At 35.2% G+C, this 23,924-nt stretch overlaps 1 protein-coding gene across 2 annotated transcripts in view; it reads right to left on the bottom strand.

Moving 5' to 3' along the window:
* Positions 1–23,924, bottom strand: part of CHST9 (carbohydrate sulfotransferase 9) — a 388,835-nt gene that overhangs the window by 112,317 nt on the left and 252,594 nt on the right. The window contains exons 1-2 of one of the 2 annotated variants that reach the window (XM_074207182.1): positions 23,816–23,924; positions 22,958–23,029 (exon numbers count right to left, since the gene is read on the bottom strand). The exon at positions 23,816–23,924 is cut by the window's right edge and continues 554 nt beyond it. In XM_074207182.1, coding sequence (XP_074063283.1) covers positions 22,958–23,029; positions 23,816–23,867 — 124 coding nt within the window. In that variant the 5' untranslated portion in view covers positions 23,868–23,924. The remainder of the gene's footprint in view (positions 1–22,957; positions 23,030–23,815) is intronic. The other variant, XM_074207181.1, reaches the window with a different exon arrangement.

The raw sequence follows: 23,924 nt of genomic DNA, 5'->3' as shown, positions 1-23,924 counted from the left end.
AGTTAAGTGTGAAATGAATAATTTCTTTTTTTTTTTTTTAGTTTGTGCAAGGCAAATGGGGTTAAGTGGCTTGCCCAAGGCCACACAACTAGGTGATTATTAAATGTCTGAGGCCGGATTTGAAGGCAGGTACTCCTGATGCCAGGGCCTCTATCCACTGTGCCACCTAGCTGCCCCTCCTTTTTATTTTTTTTTTGATAAGGCAATAGGATTAGGTGACTTGTCCAAGGTCACAGAGCTAAGTAAGTATTAAGTATTTGAGAATAGATTTGAACTCAGGTCCTCCTGACTCAAAAGCCGGCACTCTATCCACTACATCATCTAGCTGTCCCTAAAATTGATAATTCTTATTAAATTAAACTGAAAAGTGGTTGTACCAAAAATCCCCCCAACAAATATAGTCAATATTAGAAGGAAAATAGATTAGGAAAAAAATGTTATAGACTATTTATCAGATTAAGGGGTCTCATATCTAAACCATATAAAGAACTTTGTCAAATCCACAAGAATATAATATGAGTTATTTCTACAATTGATAAAAGGTCAAAGGATATGGACTGACAGTTTTCCAATAAAGAAATAAAATAATTTATAGTCATATAAAATTACTTAAATTATAATTGATTAAAGAAATACAGATTCAAACAACCTTGAGTTATCTCTTCCAGAATGACTAAAATGATAGAAGGGGAAGTGGGCAAATTGGAACACTAATTAATTGTTGATAGAATTGTGAATTGATAGAATCATTCTGGAGAGCAAATTGAAAATATAACTAAAGAGTTATTAAATCCATATTCTTTGACCCAGTAATACTACTAATTGGTCTGTTTTCAAAGGTAATCATCCTATATATTCTTTTTTGTTGTTTTTGTTTTGTTTTTTGCAAAGCAATGGGGTCAAATGACTTGTCCAAAGTCACACAGCTAGGTAATCATTAAGTGCCTGAGGCTAGATTTGAATTCAGGTCCTCCTGACTCCAGGGCCGGTGCTTGATTCATTGCGCCACTTAGCTGCCCCATCCTATATATTCTAAAATGTTTATAGCAGTTCTCCTTGTGAATGGCTGAACAAATTATGATATATAACTGTAATGGAATACTACTGTAGTATAAGAAATGATGGGTTCAGTGATTTTAGAGAAACATGAAAAAAACTTGTATGAAATGAAAAATGAAATGAGGAGAACTAAGAGAACATTGTATACAAATATTGTTTTATGAATGACTTTGGGGGCAGCTAGGTGGCGCAGTGAATAGAGTACTGGCGCTGGAGTCAGGAGGATCTGAGTTCAAATTGGACCTCAGATACTTTATAATAACCTAGCTGTGTGACCTTGGGTAAGCCACTTAACTCCATTTATCTTGCAAAAACCTAAAAAAAATGACTTTGAATGAATAAGTTATTTTGTTTATTATTCTCAAATTAACTATAAATGACATATGAAGAAAGACACTGAATGGATAAATGTAAATATGCATAGAATAATTTTACATATATGTATATAAGGTGAAGGAGGGGATGGTAAGAAAAAAGAAAAAAAACAGAAATTTATATGATTTTGCTTTATATTTGAAAGGAATAGCAAATTGTGCATAGTAGATTTTCAGTTTCATGTACAATCATTTTTTACTGCATTATCTTACATAAAGGATTGTTTTATTTCATAAATTAAAAAAACATTTAATGTGTTTTTTTTTTGGTAATTGGAGGGAGCAGTTGCAGTTGAATGATGAAACCAGAAAGTTAGTTTGTAGAGGGTTAAGAAGAGAGTGAGAAGAGAGGAAGTAGAGGAATCTAGAGTAGATGAATTTATCAGAGAGATTAACTGAGAAGGGGAGGAGAGGTATAGGGTGATATTTGACAGGAATGGTAGGATCATATGAAGTTTTTTTTTAAGGATGTGAGAGATGGCTATTGTAAGTAGTGGAGCAATGAGCAAGTATATAGGGAGAAACTGAAGCATAAAAAGATCTTGGGGATGATGAGGACAATCTCTTAGGGAACACAGGAGGCAATGTCAACAAGAGTAAATGTAAATGAGTTAACTTGGGCAAGAAGAAGGGTTATCTCTCATCAGAGACAAAAGTGGAGAAGATAGTGGAGGAAGGAGCTGTGAATGATGCGAGAGAAGGAAGGGAGAAGCTCAGGTTCTTAGTTCATTTTTTTTATGCAAAGTAGGAAGCAAGGTTCTCTGTCAAAAATGTGGTATGAGGGAATTTTGAAGAGAGCTTTGAGGAGAAATGACAAGATTTGAAATGGCCTTTATGGAGAGTGGTAAAGCAAATCAGTTGAGTAGAATAATTTCCTTGTTGTTGTAAGGATTACAGATGAGATTAGATAACATAAATTCTTCTCAGAACCTAAATGGCATGTCGTCCTGATTTTTTCCAATTCTGTCCAACAGCATGTGAGTAGGAGTGAAAGAAGTGAGTGGTAAAAGTAATTCAGTATATAGATTTGGCAAGGGATAAATGTAAAAGATTAGAGTGTAGAGCACAGTGTAGACATGAATTGATACACCAAGGATTTGAGACAGCAAAGGAAGAAAGAATAACCAGTTCAGGGATGTTAGTGCAGGAAAAAAAACTAAGGGGATGGGGGAAAGAAAGTCATGGTGAGGATGAATAACAGGGTTTTCATTACCATGTCCCTGAGAAGTTGTTGTTGTTGTTATTATTATTATTATTATTATTATCATTAATAGTAGTAGTAGTATCTCCTTTTTACACATGACAACACTGAGGCAGGTAGAGGTCATGGATTAGCTCAGGATCACAGTTTGGATCTAATGACATATTTGAACTCAGTTCTACCTTATTCTATGTCCAGCATGGTATCCATTAACTGCCTCATGAACATCAAGTCATTGGATCATTGCAAGGCTAGAGGGAAGTTAAGTGGGGCAGTGGGTAGAGCTCTAGGGTTGGAGTCAAGAAGACTCATCTCCTTGTTTGCCTCAGTTTCCTCATTTGAAAAATGAGCTAGAGAAGGAAATGTCAAACTATTCTGGAATCCTTGCCAAGAAAACCCCAAATGGACTTACCAAGAGTCAGACATGCCTGAAGTGATTGAACAACAACAACAACAAACTAAAATATTTCAGGGAGCATGCATTTATTTGTTGAAGTCATCTCATATGAAGGCAGGAGTTGGGGGGTGGAAAGAAAGATTATGAGCCAGGCACTGAATTCATTGAAAAAGAAGAATATGGTTCTTGGGGTCATCATATAATGGCCACTATCATTTCGATAGAGTGGTCAATTTAGAAAGCAAGAACTTTAAAGGAACAAAAGTTACTGAAGGAGGGTAGCAGATGGTAGTCTAGAAACAGCAATAGGGAATAGGAATTCTGAATCTCCTGATTCCACCAATGAATAGGAGTATAAGAGAAAGTATTGCCAGTACTAGGAAGGATTTAGATCAAGACATTGTTTGGCCTTGAGTTGCGGAGGATGGGAATAAGGAAGTGAGCATCTGATGATGGTCTGTGTGTGTGTGTGTGTGTGTGTGTGTGTGTGTGTGTGTGTGACAGAGAGAGAAAGAGAGAGACAGAGAGACAGAGATAGACAAAGAGAGAGAAAGCAAATGAAAGTGAGACAGAGACAGAGATAAAAACAGAGACAAAGTAAGAGTCACAAAGAAAGACAGAAACAAAGATAGAAAAAGAGACAGACAAAGTTAAAGACAGGATCAGAGACGGAGAGACAAAGAAAGGATCAGAGACTGAAATAGAGACAGAGAGACAAGACAAGGACAGAGATAAACTGGAGAGACAGGAACAGAAAGAGACAGAGGAAGAGAGAGATAGAAACAGAAGCAGAATGTTTATGCTCTGGGAAGATAGACACTACATGCTGTTCTGCCTACCAGAAAAACCAAAATAAAGCAAAACAATAGAAAGAAAAGATATGGAATGTCTGTTTTATCTCTTTCCACTGCTTCTAATCTTGTAAGATTCATTCTCTCTCTCTCTCTCTCTCTCTCTCTCTCTCTCTCTCTCATATAAACATGCAGAGCCTGCTCTTTACTTCTTCACTTTCCCCTGAAGGTTGGAAGCAAAACTGCTCTATTATGCATGTGTTTCTACCTTCCTCCTTTAGTCAAACTATTCCTCCTCCTTGGAACTTCCTGCTCTTTGTATCTTCTAACTGCAAGACTTCAAATAGAAAGGGGATAGGGACTTGCCTCTGAGAAAAAGACTACTCCTAAGGGAATACTGGGTGGATCACAGAATCTTATTGTTGGAACAGCTTTCAGATGTCAGTTAGTCTCACCTATACCCAACAGAAACATTCTCTACAGTGCCTACAAGTGGCAATCTAGTTCTGAAACTCTTATGAAGAGCAATTCATCATCATTCTCCTCCTCCTCCTCCTCCTCCTCCTCCTCCTCCTCCTCCTCCTCTAATTGTTCATTTGTTTTCTTAATGAAGTAAAAAACAATTTTCTTTGTAATTTCCATCCATCACTCCCAGTTTTGTTCTCTGGATTTAAGAAATCCCTCATTTAAAGAACAAATTAACCCCCCCAGTTAAATACCAAATTAGAAATTCTAAAAATTAAAGGAGAAATTAATAAAACTGAAAGTAAGAAAACTATTGAACTAATAAATAAAACCAAGAGCTGGTTTTATGAAAAAAACCCAATAAAATTGATAAACCTTTGGTCAATTTGATTAAAAAAGAAAGAAGAACATACAAAATTGCTAGTATCATAAATTAAAGAGGTAAATTCACCACCAATGAGGAGGAAATTAAAGTAATAATTTGGAGTTATTTTGCCCAACTCTATGCCAATAAATTTGATAATCTAAATGAAATGGATGAATATTTACAAAAATATAACTTCTCCAGGTTAAATGAAGAGGAAATTAAATATCTAAATAACCCTATTTCAGGAAAAAAAATTCAGCAAGCCATTATTGAACTCCCTAAGAAAAAATTTCCAGGGTCAGATGGATTCACAAGTGAATTCTATCAAACATTTAAGGAACAATTGGTTCCAATTCCATATAAATTATTTGATAAAATAGGTCAAGACAGAACTCTGCCTAACTCTATGACACCAATATGGTGCTGATACATAAACCAGGAAGTTAAAAGAGAGAAAGAAAATTATAGACCTATCTCCCTGATGAATATAGATGCAAAATCTTAGCAAAATGACTACAAGTTATCACTAGGATAATACATTATGACCAAGTAGGGTTTATCCCAGGAATGCAGGGTTGGTTCAATATTAGGAAAACTGTCAGTATAATTAATTATATCAATAGAAATCCTATAGGAAATCATATGATTATATGAATAGATGCTGAAAAAGCTTTTGACAAAATACAACATACATTCCTACTAAAAACACTAGAGATCATAGGAATAAATGAATTGTTCCTTAGAATAATAAACAGAATCTATCTGAAACCATCAACAAGCATTCAATGGGGAGAGGCTAGAGACATTCCCAATAAGATCAGGGGTGAAACAAGGATGCCCACTATCACCACTACTTTTCAATATCATCTTAGAAATATTAGCTTCTGCAATAAAAGAAGAAAAAGAAATTGAAGGAATTAGAATAGGGAAGTAAGAGACAAAACTCTCACCCTTTGCAGATGGCATGATGGTATACCTAGAGAATCCCAAAAAATCATCTAAAAAACTAATAGAAATAATTAGCAACTTTAGCAAAGTCGCAGGATATAAAATAAACCCTCATAAATCCTCAACATTTGTATATATGACTAGCAAGATGCAGCAGAAAGAGCTAGAAAGAAAAATCCCATTCAAAGGAATTTCAGACAATATAAAATACCTGGGAGTCTACCTTGTCAAGGCAGACTCAGAAACTTTTTTGAAAACAATTATAAAACACTTCTCACACAAATAAAATCAGAGTTAAATAACTGGGCAAATATCAACTGCTCATGGATAGGCTGAGCTAATATAATAAAAATGACAATTCTACCAAAACTAAACTACTTGTTTAGTGTCCTACCAACCAAAATTCTAAAAATTTACTGAGTTACAAAAAATTGTATGTAAATTCATATGGAGAAATAAAAAGTCAAGAATCTCCAGAGATTTAATGAAAAAAGTGCAAAAGAAGGTGGGTTAGCCCTACCATATCTAAAATTATATTATAAAGCATCAGTCATCAAAACTGTCTGGTATTGGCTAAGAAATAGTGGTGGATCATTGGAATAGATTAGCTGCAATAGCAGGAGATGATTATAGTAATCTGCTGTTTGATAAACCCAGATAAACTCACTTTTTGATAAAAACTGTTGGGAAAATTGGAAGTTAGTATGGAAGAAACTTAGATTAGACCAACACCTCACACCCTGTACCAAGATAAGATCAAAATGGATACAGGATTTAGACATGAAAAACAATATTATAAGCAAACTGGAAGATCAAGGAGTAGTTTACCTGTCAGATCTATGGAAAGGGAAGCAATTTATGACCAAGGAAGAGAAGGAGGACATCATTAAAAACAAACTAGATATTTTTGATTACATTAAATTAAAAAGCTTTTGCACAGACAAAACCATTTAACAAAGATCAAAAGAAATGTAGTAAATTGGGAAACAATTTTTATGACTAGTGTTTCTGACAAAGGACTCATCTCCAAAATATAGAGAACTGAGTTAATTTTTTAAAAAAAAGACAAGTTATTCCCCAATTGAGAAATGGTCAAAGGATATGCAAAGGCAATTTATAGATGAGGAAATCAAAGCAATTCATAGTCACATGAAAAATTGCTCTAAATCACTAATTATTAGAGAAATGCAAATTAATATATCTCTGAGGTACCACCTCACACTTCTCAGACTGGCCAATGTGACCAGAAAGGACAATGATCAATGTTGGAAGGGATGTAGGAAATCTGGGATAGTAATACATTGTTGGTAGAGCTGTGAACTCATCCAACCTTTCTGGGGAGAAATTTGGAATTATGCCCAAAAGGCAACAAAAATGTGCATACCCTTTGATCCAGCAATACCACTACTGGGTCTGTATCCTGAAGAGATTATGAAAAAGGGTAAAAACATCACCTGTACAAAAATTTTCATAGCAGCTCTCTTTGTGGTGGCCAAGAAATGGAAACTGAGGGAATGCCCATCAATTGGGGAATTGTTCCCCTATTGTTCTATTAGAAATCAGGAGGGATGGGAATTCAGGAAAGCCTGGAAGGATTTGCATGAACTGATGCTGAGTTAGATGAGCAGAACCAGAAGGACATTGTACAGACTAACAGCCACATGGGAGTGATGATCAACTTCAATGGACTTGCTCATACTAACAGGACATCAATCAGGCACAGTTTGGGGATATCTGTGATGGAGAATGCCATCTGTATCCTGAGAAATAATTATAGAGTTTGAACAAAGACCAAAGACTTTCTATGTACCTTTAATTTAATTAAAAACATAGTCTTATTATATAATTCTTCTATATCTCATACTATTTATTTCTTCTTTAAGGATATGATTTTTCTCTCATCACATTTAGATCAATGCAAACTATGGGAATGATATAAAGACTAACAAACAAGGGGCAGCTAGGTGGTGCAGTGGATAAAGCACCCGCCCTAGAGTCAAGAGTACCTGGGTTCAAAAATGGTCTTAGACACTTAATAATTACCTAGCTGTGTGGCCTTGGGCAAGCTACTTAACCCTATTTGCCTTGCAAAAACCTAAAAAAAGACTAACAAAATGCCTTCTGTGGGGGATGGGGAGGGAAGGAAGATTGGGGCAAAAAATTGTAAAACTGAAAATAAATAAAACTTTCCAAAATTAAAAAAAATTCCTCAATTCACATGACACTACTTTATATAAAATGAGAAATGAATCATTCCTTCTTCCCCCTCCCCTCTAAATGCCTCATTTTTCCATGCTAACCAGACCAAGCTCCTTCAAGTAATTCTTGTATGGTACAGCTTTGATTTCTCACATATTCCTGGCAGTCCTTTGAGAGAATTTCTCCATTTCATGAATGTCTTTCCTACAATATGGCATCTATCGAATGAGGCAGAACTATTCTACTTTCAGGTGACCTGACCAGAGTAGAGTATAGTGGACCTGTCACCATCATTATTCTGCACACTCTTTTAAAAAAATTTTATGAAGGTTTATAGTCATATGCATATACACACATACATACAAACATGCACATGCACAAAATACAGTGCCTGTTCTAGATTCAGGAAGATTCATTTTTGTGAGTTCAAATCTAGCTTCAGACACTTATTAGTTGTATGACCTTGGACAAGTCACTTACCATATTTGCCTCAGTTTCCTCATTTATAAAATGACCTGGAGACAGAAATGACAAACCACTCTTGTATCTTTGCCAAGAAAACCCCAAATAGGGTGACGAAGAGTTGGGCACTACTAAAACTGATTGAATAATAACAAATTTTTCCAGTTAGATTTTTTTGGTTGTTATGCCACATATTGACCTCATGATCAATTAGATCATCAAGATATTTTTTCACACAAATCATTGTCTTGAAGTGTAGAGATTTATATTAATCATTACCACCTTTTGACTGACAAATTTGATCTGCTTTTCTAGGCCCTTATTCTCATCCTGTGTCATATCTTTCTTAACATGGTTTCATCTGCAAATTAGATAAATCTGCCAGTCATAATTTCTCTTACATCACTGAAAAATATTTCAAATTTGTCAAAGATCCCTGTAGCACATTGCTGTAGACCTCTCTATAGAAAGACATAATCCCAATAATAGGATTTTTAGGTTTATTAGTTCTAATTAGTTCTAATTTGCTTAACTATTTCTAAATTCATCTAATTTATTAGAATTCAGTTCTCACATCATTCCATCTTGTGACTAAGTAGAGCATGAAAAACTTTGTCAAATGCTTGACTATAATGCAAATTACTTATGTCTGTATCATCCTTTGATCTTTCAGGCTAGTAATCTTGTCAGAAAAAAAGGAAATATTGTTTTGATAATCACTGTTTCTTAACTTTTTACTTTGACCCCTACCCTTTTCTTTTGTTTGCCTCTGGATACCATATTTGACTTTTGTGTTCTCTCCAAATTATTTCATTTTAATTACTTACCTAAAACTTGAATGATGGCATTTGAATTCTCATGACTTCTTTTAGCTTTTCCCCTTCAGCTAGGACATATATTGAATTTGATAAGCCCCTGGTGAATCCTCTAGATCTCTGGCATTCTCTTCTTTATTGATATTTCAGCTCAGTTGCCTTTGTTGATTGTATCTCTAGGACTTTGCATAGCCTTAGAAATAGGCAGTAGAAAGAGCTTTGGCTGTGGAGTCAGCACCTTGATTCAAATGCTTTTTGTTATTGGTCAATTATTTTAGTCATATTTGACCCTTGGTGACTGTATTTTGATTTTTCTTGGCTAGGATACTGGAGTGGTTTGCCATTTCTTTTTCCAGCTTATTTTCTAGGTGAGGAAACTGGGGCAAACAGAATTAGGCTAGTAAATGCCTCAGACTGGATTTGAACTCAGAAGCTTCTTTCTGACTCCAGGGTTGTTCTCCATTCATTGCAACATCTAGATGCTCTTAGCTCTTCTATTTACTACTGGGGTGATCTCCATGAATATCATATAACTATTCTGAGTCTAGTATAGGAAACTATCTCTATGTGACCTCTAAGCTCCTATCATGTTGCAGACTGAATAATCTTATTACTTGTACAAATAGATTCTTTTTAGGCTAGTATGCTGGCCCTACTCCTGATTGCCACAGGTACAACATCATCATTCTATAGTCTTCTCCAGTCCTTGAACATTCTACTTTAAAATGTCCTGAAAGCATCCCAGGAAATCTTCTGCAATTAACCTGGTACCACAAATCAACTCACTTGACAACCAAACTACACTTTTATGACTATATGCAAATGTAGTCAGGTGAAATGAATAGTTTAAATGTTCTTTTTTTAAAAGTCTTCATCTTATGTTGTCTCTCTTATCTAGATTATTAACTGCAGAAAGATAAGGTTTATAAACTCAAAAAAAGCAAACATGATTACATTGATATTGAAGGCCACAAAACCATAAATATATTAACATTGGGTATGTTTTAGTGATTTTTATTTATTTTGCTGTGTATTTACCAATTGAGGGTAGCTAGGGGGCACAATGAATAGAACCTGAGGTCAGGAAGACTCATCTTTCTGAGTTCAAAGCTGATCTCAGACACTTCTTTGCTATGTGACCCTGGGCAAGTCACTTAACTCTGCCTCAGTTTTCTTATCTGTAGAAGGATATGGTAAATCATTCTAGTATTTTTGCCAGGAAAACCCCAAATGGGCTCACAAAGAGTCAGACACAAATGACACAGCTGAATAATATTTCTCAAATTACATTTTTTAAAGGTTTTTTTTGCAAGGCAACAGGGTTAAGTGGCTTGCCCAAGGCCACACAGCTAGGTAATTATTAAGTGTCTGAGGCCGGATTTGAACTCAGGTACTCCTGACTCCAGGGTTGGTGCTCTATCCACTGTGCCACCTAGCTGCCCCCTCAAATTACATTTTAATTTGAGTCTGCTGCTGTGTTTTTGCCATCTCCTTGTATCAATACAGACAAGATTCTATGGAACCGGAATAGGGCATATGACTTGGAGTGAAGAAGATTTGAATTTAAATTCTGCCTTTAAACAGAAACTGGTTCTATAACTGAGGAAGTCACATATACCTTCCAAGACTTCAGTCTTTTCATATATAAAATGAAGGGATTGGACTAAATGATATCTAAGGTCTCTTCTAGCTCTAAATCTATGCTCCTATAACTATCCCAAATCTTTTTATGTAAAGATGGTATTGGGAGAAAATGGGCTAATAATACGAGAAAGAATATTTAGAATTAAAAACCAAATTTAGTATTGGATTTAGGAGGATGATATTATCTGTGTCTGTAATAAAGGGTGATAATTAGGAAAATATGATAATTCAGCTTATCCTCTTTTTGTGAAGAGGAGGCTTGGGAATAGAAGTAATAGTGTGGCCCCTGGGGTTAAGCAGAGGCTCCAGGCTGATGAATGGTGCCACAAAACCAATTGAACCATCAATTCTACTGTAATGTCCTTTGTGCAGTTGAGAATACATGCAAGCACACACTGATTATTAAACTTTGCCTTTACTTTCTTAATGCTGCTGTATACCTAATCTTTCTTAGAAATAGCCAACAATTCTCTTTTTTTTCTGTTCCAGAAAATAATAGGAAGGGCACATAGGGAAATGACTATGTCTACTAATAGAAAATTAGCACAAATATATAAGTATATAAGATCACCTTGAAATAATAATTTCTAAGCCCTATCTGAAAAATGACCTGAAAAGAGAATAGAAACCAAAACAAAAATAAAAACCATCCTGTTTTCCTTAAATGACTATCTATGTATTATTTTTAAATAAATAATATGCTTCTGAAGTAAATCACACACACATACTTATATCATTTGGAACTATGAAATATTTCACCAAATTCTGAGACATATTCTGCTGGGGATTCAGAAAAGCACATATTTAGAAGCAATATAAAGTCATTTTCTATGGGATTGATGTTATAAGATCCTGATTGATTCCAACCTAAAATGGGTGATGTCAGTCTATTTCTTTCACTTGTCTCACTTTATTATGAAATACAAAAATGTCAAAGCAGGCAAAATAATCAGCAACCAAAGGAGGATTAAGCTGTTAAAGATGAATGTCATTGCTCTGGCATACCAGCAAGGGGAGTAGTTACACTTTAAGAAGAGTTCCATCTTCATCACCACTAAATTATTCTATATGGAACTTTAACAAGACCAAAAAAATTGACTTTTGGGTGTAGCCACAATGGAAATGACAGACTGTTTTAATGCAAGAGGAAAAGATTAGAAACCTTGACCCTCTAGATTATTCTGCTCCTGAAAGAGGTGAGAATGGGGGCAAAATACTCTTAGATGAGCCCATTAAAATTACTTAGATCATGTGACAGAGACTGGGGAAATATTTGAGACTGGATATATTCTTTGTGTGATGCCACATTTTTTTCTTTGTTAATTATTACTGTACAAGAATAACATGCATCCTCTCGTGTCCATATGAAAAATGTCAACAGCTTTATAGTTGTCTTTTTAGGGATGTGGAGATAGCAGTGCCAGCCTGCATATAATATGCCAATTATGGTCATTTAAAAAAATCAGGATAGTTTGAGAGTGAGTAGTGATAGAAGGAGGTATCATTTGTTTTTGAAGGAAGATATCTATTCCTTTTAGGATTAATTTATTTAGCAAACATTTGTGGAGTTCTTAGTATATACAATTAAATGACAAGCATCGAGTAAATGTTTTATGTACTAGGATTGTGCTAAGTTTTGGGGATACTGAAAAAAATAATAAAACAAATCCTGCCCTCAAGAAACTCACATTCTATGATAGAAGACAGCATTTATATAAGGACATATAAAACATAAATAAAATTAAGAAATGGTTTGGTGGGGGAGGTAGAATAGGAAAGGGTTCCTGCTTGGGCACAGTTCTGAAGGAAAGAAAGGATTCTAAGAAGCAAAAGTAAGAAGGAAGTTGTGGGGTGAGACAGGAAATGAAGCCACCCAGAGATGTAGAGTGTCATTCTTGAGGAACAGAAAACAGATTGGAATGTCAAGTATGACAAGGGGCTTATGTATGGTATGCTGGAAGAGTGAATTGGGGGTCAAGTATGAAGGACGTTAAATACCAATGAGAAGATATTGTTATTGTTGTTGTCCTAGAGGCAACAGGTAGCTATTAGAGTTTACTGAGTATGGGAATGATCTGCAATTTAAGAATATCACTTTGGCAGCTTTATATAGGACAGATCAGAGAGACATAAGAATGAAAGAACAATTTGGAGTTCCTTACCATCATCTAGGCAATAAAGTCTGAGGAATTGATAAACATATGATAAGAAAGAAGGGAACACTTATGAGAGATTTTGCAGGGTAAAAAACAAGGTTTGGCAACTTGGGGTGAGAGAATGAATAGATAAGGAAAACATCAAGGTTCAAACTTGGTATATTAGAAGGATGGTGGTGACTTCAGCAGAAATTGAGAAGCTTAGAGGTTATAAAAGGATATAAATTTTAAAAGTTTTAAAGCAGGTATGTGGAACCTTGTTTTCTGCCAAGAGCCATATGGATAGTTATAATATCATTCAAGGGCTATATTGGTCAAATAAATAATTCACCCCTAAAAAACTCCTAGATTTATTGAATTTCTAGTCCCACCTGCCTTTGCCTTGGCAGCACCAGATCATATGTTCCACACACCAGTAGTTCCCCACCCCTGTTTTAGAGGAAGAAATATGAATCTAGTTTTGGACATAGTAAACTTGAGATATCTACTAGATCCACTTTCAGATATCCAATAGGAAGTTGTATATAGGCAGTTTGAGCTTAGGAGAAAGACTATTGTTCAGTTGTATTGGTTGTGTTTGACTCTTTGTGTCCTCATTTGAGATTTTCTTGGCAAAGATACTAGAGTGGTTTGCTTTTTCCTTCTCCAGTTCATTTTACAGATGGGGAAACTGAGGAAAAAGGGTTACTGACTTGCCCAGGGTCATAGAGTTAGTAAATGTCTGAGGCCATATTTGAATTCAGGAAGGCAAGTCTCCTTGTCTCTAGACCCAGCTCTCTATCCACTGTGCAACCTAGCTACCTCAGGAGAAAGACTAGGTGTAGCTATAGCATTGGTAGTCATCTGTTAGAGAAATGATAATTCAACAAATTTGAAGTCACTGAGTGAGAATGTAGAGAGAATACAAAGCACTATGCTAGGCTTTACTTGGGGGTTTGGGGGAGAACACAAAGCCAAATGACTTAGTCCTTGTCTAAAGGGCTCCCAGACTAGTAAAGAAACTTATAAATCCTGCAAAAGGTAGGATTTTAAATTTCAGCGGTACTTCTCAAATTTCAAAGTTCTATTATATTCACTATCTCAATTCATTCTTATACCAACCTTTTAATATGGCTTATAGAATCTGGAGGACTGCTAAGGTTAGAATTCAAACCTCCTGATTATTTATTCCAAATTTCTTTTCATCCTGCTTCCACAGATCATAGGATCCCAGTATAATGAGGACTCTGTCATCCATAGACAGTGTTGGAGAGTTCAGAAGGGAAGTAAATTGTTTAAGCCCTCTTAGATAATTCTGGGATTTAGAGGTTTTGAGTCCTGAACTGTGAGATTATGCAATCCTGCTGGAAAGTTGAAAGAATCTAGAGAGGGAATCCTTCTGTCCCTAGTATCAAGGAGGAGCAATGATGATATAGTTCTGAGCAGTAATGGAGATGTTTGAATTTTTCCTTCCTTGAATAGGGGAGAGAGAGAGAGAGAGAGAGAGAGAGAGAGAGAGAGAGAGAGAGAGAGAGAGAGAGAGAGAGAGAGAGAGAGAGAGTTCATCAACTGGAACCTTTGGTATGCACACTTAACCCTGAGGCACCACCACTGCTACCAGTTTCTGAAGTCCATGTTGTCTTGGAAGCAGGTAGAGAACTTAGACATGCTTGATATTAGCCACAATGAAAGATAAATCTGAATATCCTCTAAAGACAAGTCTCTCATTGTACAGGAGCTTCATTATAATAATACTGTACAATCACAGCCCTTAAGCTTGTGGAAGCCTCGAAGGCTATCTAGCTCAAGCCCCTCATCTTATAGATGTGGAAACTGAAGGTCCAGGAGATTAAGTGATTGTTCACATTGATACTGAACTAGAAGAGGTGAAATTTGAACCTTGGTCCACTGACTCCAAAGCCAATGTTCTTTCTACAGGATAGGGTTTTTTAAAAACATTAATTATGTTTTTAAAGTGGAAGTCATGAATAGACTCATCTATGCCAACTTAAAATAGGCTCAGTTGTCATTCACTCCAAACACACACATTGGATTCCATTGAAGTGGCAGTATGTGTCCTAAATATCCTAGATTTTTTTCCCTTAACATATCTCTAATAAAGATAATTTTGGGGAGGCATTCCTATAAAATGCTTTTTTATATTCTGAGGTCACATATTCTATATTATGAGATCACAAAAGCACAAGAATATCTAATTAGGAGCATCAATTTCCTTAGGGCATAGAAGTTATTGAGTTCAGTTTCCTCATTTTTAAATTACACAGGATTGCATCTTCTTAACAAAACCATCCACTGTACTCCAAGAAATACTATGCTGTCAATATGCAAAAAGGTATTACCCTTGAATATGTGGATCCCTTTGCTGGTACATAAACTCTGCTTCAAGATTTCCTTCATGAATGCAGAGGAACATTTTTCAGTTCACTGACCCTAGGAAATGATTTTAAATTACCTTTACACTTATGAAATAGATGGAAAACATTTCCCAGCACTTGTAAAAGCAGTTTCAGGAAAGCAGAGGAACCAGGAGTTAGGAAACTTGCATTTCAGTCTAACTTCCTCTTGAGATTCTCAAATCCTATCATCAAAGAATCATAAAAGAGGCAGTGATCTCATCCAACCCCAATTTTTCAGATGAGGAACCTGAGGTTCAGAAAAATTAAGTGACATGCTTAAGGTCATACAAATATTAGAAAGCAAAGACTCCATTCTGGGTCCTCTGATTCCCAATTCAACCCTTATAACCACTGTACCGTAGTGCCTTTCTTTCATATTTTGGTTGGGTGTCTATGCAATTGCTTCACAGAGTACTCATTCTCTGAAAAAACTGACTGTTGTTTCGATAAATATAATCCAAATGACTTTCACAGAACAATAAGAAAGTCTCACTACTGAAATTCTGAGGTATCTTGGGACTGCTTGTGTGCCTTAGTTTGAATCACTATACCTGAATTCTTCTATCTAAACTAGAAATACTACATTTGTCCTCAAACAAACAAAACCGGGGTAGGTGACACTGGGGAGAAATGTGAAAGGAATGAAGGATTTAGAAACATAACTATGGAAGGAAGTTGTAGTGACTGAAATCTACAGTACCATAAATGCTATACAGCAAATAAAATTCTTAAAACTAAAGCATTTAAAAACCTGAATTTTATTCTCTCCTGTATCAGATGGTAGTATGAGGTCTTTGTGTATACTACTATACAGCTGTAAATCTCTCTAGTTTGTCCATCCTCTGAAAACCAAGAAAGATGCTGTTGGGCCTTTAGTTGATGTTATTGGAAGAAGCTGAAATGGATGAGGTCTTGACATAACCCCTGATGTTCTATCCTTCCCAGGTAGATGATGATGGAGATAACGAAGGATGCCCCACTTAAAATAATCTCTCAGCAATGTCTGCTTAATCCATCATTTGAGTTCCTTAAGGGTCTCAGAGTATGGCAGCCTAGCAATAGAAAACTTAGGTTTAACACTGAGGCTGTGATCAGTGATGGAGTTGGCAGTTTTGATGTCTCTAGCTGAATGTTTATGCCACTACCCTAGCAGAATACTAGCCACTCCACACACTTGTGAGCATCATGCCTTTCCTCCCCCCCCACCCCCGTCTATTGTGCCTACCCATGAATTGACAACAGGAAAGTGAAAATGTGATTACTAATAAAATAATGCAAATTTTTGAAATCACACAAGTTAAATATGGGAATACTGAGGACCGACTGTAATTTGGTATGTGGAAAGGACAAAATATATGCTTATATGTATCTCTTTTGTGTTTTCTTTAAAAAAAATCTAGAATGAAGATTGTGCATAACAATGATAATGAGGAGTACTTTGAGAAATCTATTTGATTAGCTTGCTAGGTATGACCCACTGCTGGAAGGGGACACCTCTCAGCAAAGGGCTAGAACGTATGTCTAGCCTCACAAGAGATGCCTTTCTAACAAAAGTCTATATCCTATAATCTCATCAAGTTAAAAGTAGGACTCATCAAATTCATGAGGATTGTGCTTATCATCCTTGCTGCATATGGCTACTAGTTAGGAATGAAATAAGCATCGTAGGAAACATGGTGATGGAGTTTCTATGGCATTGTACCATTGCAGCATATTTGAGTAAGATATTAATTACCTTTATCTTAGAAGATATAATTGATGGTAGTGGTGGTGATGATGGGATAATTACAAGGGAAAATTGGAATTTTCTTTTGGGAAGGTGGATTCACCAGTAGGCCAGGGTTCAAAAATCACATTCCAATACCATTTTACCAGGAGAAAATCACTATAGTGTAGACACATTGCCAGAGTTACAGAAGTCATATATCCACTAGAAATATGATCAAAATTCATATTTATCATATGATATTTTTAAAGTAAAGAATAGAGACATGAGAATATATGATGATAAGATCTCTTGGGACATTCTATACAGAAAAGATATATTTCCACAATTCATATATATTTCATAGCACACATATGTCAGAAGCAAGGGTAATGAGAAGCACAGGCTGATGAGCAGAAAATCAAGGAATCAAGGTATTGTAAAGGGCTTTTTGTATCTTGAATTTTGTTGGCTACCAAATCTTTGTCTTATTGGGCCTAAGGAAATAATGAGGCCTAGTTCAGTCTAGTGCTGAATATTAAATAATTTTTCCAGAGATTACATTTTAACATCATGTTGGTCAAAGCTCCAAGCTAAGCTGATATTTATCCTTCCAAAAGACATAATTCATTGTCCTGTTCAGAATTGAAATAATAGTCTTAGCAAGGAGGAAAAAAGAGTAAATAATGGGGAAGATATTTCCGATGGTACTTTCTTTAGCACTGCCATTTTGGCATGTTTATGATACCCCTAGCAAATCAAATTCTCTCTCTGAGGCAAGTTTAATGACTGCTGAGATTGATCTTGACAGCTAACCTTCCATGATTCCCAAGGGCTCACTCAAAGCAAGATTTGGCTATTCCAAAGGGCATTGGACTGTGAGAGAAACCTTTCACTTTCTTATGTGGGAGAGAGAAACAATCATCTGCTGTACCTGTAAATAAAGTATCATAGAAGTGGATCATTATGAAAACCTTAAGGTACTGTGCACAGATAAGATAGTAAGGCTATTATTGTTATTGTGGCTTACCATAACAGTAAGTTTTGCATAACTGTTTGGTAGCAAAGTTTGAAGCAGGTGGAGAGGTCAAAGGTGGATTTTTCCTCAGATAGTTTAAACAGTGTTGCTTGTAGATATGTAGGTGAAGTATAATGGAAATGCACACACATATAGAACCCACAGAATTTCTGAGTTGGAAAGGATTTCAAAGACTATCTTATCCAACTGATATCTGAAAAAGGGATCACTTTTTTGACATTCTCCACAGGTAGTCAACCAAACTCTGTTGAAAGATCCCCAACCATTGACTCTATGAATGGGTACTCAGCTGTCATTCCACCTTCTCTTAATCTACTAAATGGGCAGAGGAAGTATAGTCAGAGAGTAGCATACAGAAGAACCAACATTAAATTGCTTTTTTTCTCAAATTCAGAGTCTATCTGTCATCTGGTAATTTTCTTGAATTGCATTATGGAGGTGGGCTGACTAAGAAATCTCTTAGGCAGACAAAAATGCATAAAACACAGGAAGGAACAACCTTGGATAAACATTTTTTCTACAAAGAAATACTGCAATCCAGGGGATCAAAAGTACCAACTTAGCATCAGAAAATTATAATTTAACTTTAATAACATTTTCTAATGTGAACATAGGGAAGTGATATCTTCCCAGTCTTATCATTAATGCTAACATAGCTCATGATTAGAAATGTAATGGTTGTCTACTACTCACTATTATATCACTAACTGTGCTAAGGGGGAAAAACTAGTTTGAATCTAGAAAAAGTCAGAGTTTTAGATAGAAATCTGTCTCAAAACTTTTAATCCGTTGTTCATCAATGCGTAGCAGACATTGGGATCTCAAACGTCAGGGAAGCACAAACCTAGGAAGTTTCTAGAAATCTGGAATGGGCTTGAATGTGACTCTAGACATGTTCTGTGTCTGCTGAGATATAGGTTGGTCCCTAAGTGATTAACTCTTTGACCACAGACACTCATGGTTTCTTTCCTTATCTATGACAATGGAGTTTGAATCTACGAAAAAGGGAACAGATACTGTTAAGAATCACATATTTTTAAAATAGTTACAATATATAAAACATTAATTGGTTCTTAAATGTGAAATCCCTGCCCAAGAACTAAGATGACACAATATTGGAGGACATGAATAATATAAATATGATTGAAATAAATGAAGACTGAAGACAAAAAGGAAGGCTATAGATAAAGTGGAGGGTGACCCACAGATTCTATTTGTTAAGCAAATAAAGGATTGGTAGAATTAGTTTCATCAATTGCCTAATGACAAATAGAAAAAAAATACATATACACTGCATAGGGAAATATGGTCATCTTTGGTCATCTTTATATATTGTTGTCAATATTAACTGAAATTCAATCCCTAATGTCTTTTGCAGAGCATGAAGAAGATAAATTCTATAAAGAACATTATATTCTCTAAATGAAGTCAGCATTTATATTTATGCTTTGATTTTAATATGAAGATGGACATGGGGAGAATAACAAAAACTATGTCAGAAAAGTATGGGTCAGGATTAAGAAATAGATGTCTGTTTGTGATATCTGTATGATATGAATGCAAATAGATAGAGGGTATTGGCTATAACATGTCAAGAACAATATAATAAAAAAGGAGCTGACTATATTTTAATAGACCGTTAATAGCTTGCTATCAAAATTATATTATTTTTAAAAACTCAGTTGGGAGAATATGAGTGATTATCAATGTATTCCTACTTTGAAATCTCCATTCTTTACAAGGATGCTATATATAAATTCAGCGTATCCTTGATGTAAACTCAAAAAGGTATTACTTATTTTCTATTCAGATCACATAGCTGAAAGTTTTGGGGAGCATCATAAGCTGATGCATTTTTTTTGTTAAGGATGATTGTTTTAAAAAGTTCCCTCAATTGACCAAGATAGGTTTAAAGTTTCCTTAAAATAAGACATTACCCACTCATATAAAAATGATTATATAAAATTACTTTAGAAATGCAATGGCAGCAGAAGCTTTGTTCAACTGTTAGTGCAGCTCAAACAAGGAATCAGAGAATGATTCAAATGCTCTCCAAAAGTATTCATCACTGCCATGGAAAATGTATTGCACAGAGACCTATAGATGGCAATGTCGTCCAAACGTTTCTGTTTTCAGATGACATTGTGTTGCTTGGAACAAGCCTTGGAAAATCCCAGACTTTAATGAGGCTCTACTCAAAATTCAATTCACATATGAAAAAGCAAAATTCACAAAAAATGTTTATTTCCCAGACTATGAAATGAAATTGAAAAGTAAGCCTATTGAAGAACTCTATCAGTATATATCTATATCCTAGATATAAACTGCAAATGGAGAGTGATCTGGGGAGCAGGATTCAATAGTCTTAGAAGAGAATGAGTTGTATTGCAATTGGGACAGCTAGGTGCCATAGTGGATAAAATGATGGACCTGGAGAATTTATGTTTCTAAATTCAAATATAACTTCAGACACTTATTGGATGGGCAAGTTACTTAACCTTATTTGCCTCAGTTTCCTATGTAAAATGACTTGGAGAAGGCAATGGCAAACCACTACAGTATCTTTGCCAAGAAAACTCCAAAAAGTATCATAAAGAATCAGAGACATAATAAATGGGTTTTTTTATTTAGGGTTTTATTTTGGTCCATCCCTCTCAAAGACCACCATGACATCAGGAAAGTGATGCCATGACAAGTACATGAATTGCATTTGAGTGAGGAGGTGCTGTACTAAGTTACCAGCCTCACTTTCTCCTCCAGAGTCATCTGGGTCTAATGACCAGATATGAATCAAGATGACTGTAGATGGGCCTGCATATAAGGGAATCAGGGTTAAGTCTTTTAACCAAGGTCACACAGCTAGAAAGTATTCAATGTCTGAGGCCAGATTCAATTTGAACTCCAGTCATCCTGACTCCAAGGAATCGTGGAATCATACAACAACAATAACAAAAATGGAATTATAAGTGTACCTCCCTCATAGGGTTGTTGTGAAGATTAAATGAAATAAAAATTGTAAAGTGCTTAGTTAGCATAGTGTTTGGCATTTAGTATGAGTTATATAAATGTTTGTTATTATTAACTATTATTAGTCAGGAAATCATGGAAAACTTGTAAAGATTGAAGACAGAAAAGCCGATCATCAAGATTCTTCTTTTGTTTTTATATGGGTATGAATTAAAAAAAACCTAAAACCTCTGAATAAAATTAGCAGTAAGCTTTTATGAAGCACGTACAATGCACTTGGCATTGTGCTAGTCACCAGGAATATAATGGCCAAAACAAAATAGGTACTGCCTTCTTGAAACTTATGTTCTATTCTGTCATCCCATTTATTTATTTGTTTATTCATTCATTCATTTATTTGTTTATCAATTATATGCAAAGATAGTTTTCAGCATTCATCCTTTTGCATGTTTTTGAGTTTCCCTTTTTCCACATACCTCCTTCTTGTCTTTCTCCCCATGGAAGCAAAAAATCTGATATAGGTTTGTACGTGTAAAATTGGGTTTAATTTCTGCATTTGTCAGAGTTTACAGTCTATTGGAAAACAAATGCCCACCCATATAAGTTAATACAAAATATATACAAAGTAAATACAAAGTTGCTGGGTCTCCCTTTTGCCCCTAGAATAAAATACAAACCTCTCCTTTGAGTCTTAGACAGTTTGAATCAATGTTTCCTTTGTAGGCTTAGGCATCCTTTGTTTCAATTGAACTAATCAATTTTCACTACATTGTAAATGATAACCCATCTCTTCTCCCTATGCCTCTGCCTACCTGTAATGCATCTCCTTCTTGCCTTTTGAAATTTCTAGTTCTCTTGAGACAGTAACTCAAGAACCACTTCCTACCCTTTCCTGATTTTTCTCAGTTACTAATACCTTCCCAAATTATTTGGGATATATTTTGTGTTGATTTATAATTGTATCAAACTTGTAAGTAGCTTGAAGAACAATGGAACTGTACATTATAGGCATTGACTCCAGCAATTACCAAAGATAATGCACGTAAGAAGTGAAGTAAAGGACATATTTCCCAGGAGACAGATCAACAGAAAAGGAAGTGGGACAGTCATGTGAGGAGAATAAAAGTAGCAAAATGGACAGCCTGAGAACTACCCTCATACTATAGAATGTTAAAAGGTCTAGGACTCTAGCACCTGGATAATCAAGTAAGACAGAGACAGGAATATCACAGCAGTAGGAATGCATAGATTTTCAAATTTACCAATAGAGGGAATTCTCATATCAATGAGTCTCAAAGGAGACACATCAATGATGCAGGACAAGAACAAATCACTATTAGTGATTTAATTTTTATTTCTATTATCAAAGTATCTTCATATATGTTTACTTCAAAGATCAATCAAAACAAATTGTAACTGAAATCAATCATTTGTGCTGAAATTATATGTGAAAGCCATTAAAATTCTTTTAAAATAGACTGTGTTTTTTTATAATTTGTGAAATAAACCCTTATAGAAAACCCAATGGTAACTTTTAGCCCATACTAAGATGAATTATCCCAATTTCTGAATTAGTATAAACAAATTTCTTTGTTGATGTGGACAATTATGATAACTCATATGAGAATGAAGCTGAAACTCAGATATTAAGCATTTAGATATAGAAAAATATGAAACATTCCAAATAAAGAACTCCTCTACTTATCTAGCTAGTTCATTATATCTAAATATTGCCTAGATTAGCTTTAGTTTTTCTTTCCTTTGTCTTTAAAATCTTCAAGTTATACTTTCTTCAGGGTTAGTACACAAACTGGTTCCAGTTCCAGTTATATACTTAATCCAGCTGGCCTAGGAGGGCTAAAATCATATTTCAGATGACAAAATAGCATTGTAAAATTGACCAGGAAAGACAATTCTTATCAGTTTTAATTGTAATTATCTGTTATTCAAATAGTATTGAGACTTTACTCACTGATTCTGCGTGTGGATTGGAAGTTATTTGTTGTCCTTCCTGCGGACTGGAAGTAATTTGTTGTCCTCAGTTCTGAAGAGAAAGGGAAAGAAAATTCCTTTATTACTATTGTGAAATACTCACTTTTTAAATCCAAAGTAAGTTAGAGATTTCTCTATTGAAAACTGCACAGAAACACAATAGTTAAAAAGAAGGAAAGCAGGAGGAGAAGATAAAGAGAATTAACCAACTATGTTTCTCAGCTAATTCACAAAAGGATATGATTTTTATTTTTATGTGATTTATAAGGCCTGGAATAAATGAATTGCAATCACAGAATAACAGAAATAAAAATTACAGAGCTATATAAATGAGAGATATATTATTATTATCATTATTGTTGTCATAGAAATTCACCCAAACCTCCTTTGATAACCTAGTATTTTTAAACTCTAACTGTTCAAGAACCTTGGATATTATTTGTTTAGATCACTGACTTCCTAAAACTCATTTTGTTAGGTAGCTATTTCTTCTTTTATTGAATGTTTCTAGGCACATATTTCATTATATAATAGAAAAAAACTGAAATAAAGCAAAACACTGCACATGAATATAACCCAATTCCTAGTCTTCTGTTTTTCCTATCAATTTACTGTTTATTTTCAAGGGCTTTGAAGTTTCTTCTTCTTGAAATCTTTTCTATTTTCAATTTCTATTTCCCTTTCTTCTCCTTATTTTCTTTATCACTCACTTCTTGACTCCCCTTCATTGTGATTATCTTAAGTATTGGATCTCAGTCTCTTCCCCCTCTGGGTAATTCATGGTTTACCAGCCCAGGTCCCTTCTTTAACTGACTTTGATGAATAGAACTGGCCCTACCTGGATAGCTTTGTGGAGTTCTGCAAAGCTCTGTACATGCCTGGTTTCCCATCCTGGTTCCCCTTTTCCTTAGTTCTCCGGCCCAGCATTGGTAATTCAGTCTTCTTTT

This window comes from Macrotis lagotis, chromosome X (genome assembly GCF_037893015.1).
Source record: "Macrotis lagotis isolate mMagLag1 chromosome X, bilby.v1.9.chrom.fasta, whole genome shotgun sequence".
NCBI lineage: Eukaryota > Metazoa > Chordata > Mammalia > Peramelemorphia > Peramelidae > Macrotis > Macrotis lagotis.
This window is presented reverse-complemented; position numbering and strand designations above follow the sequence as displayed.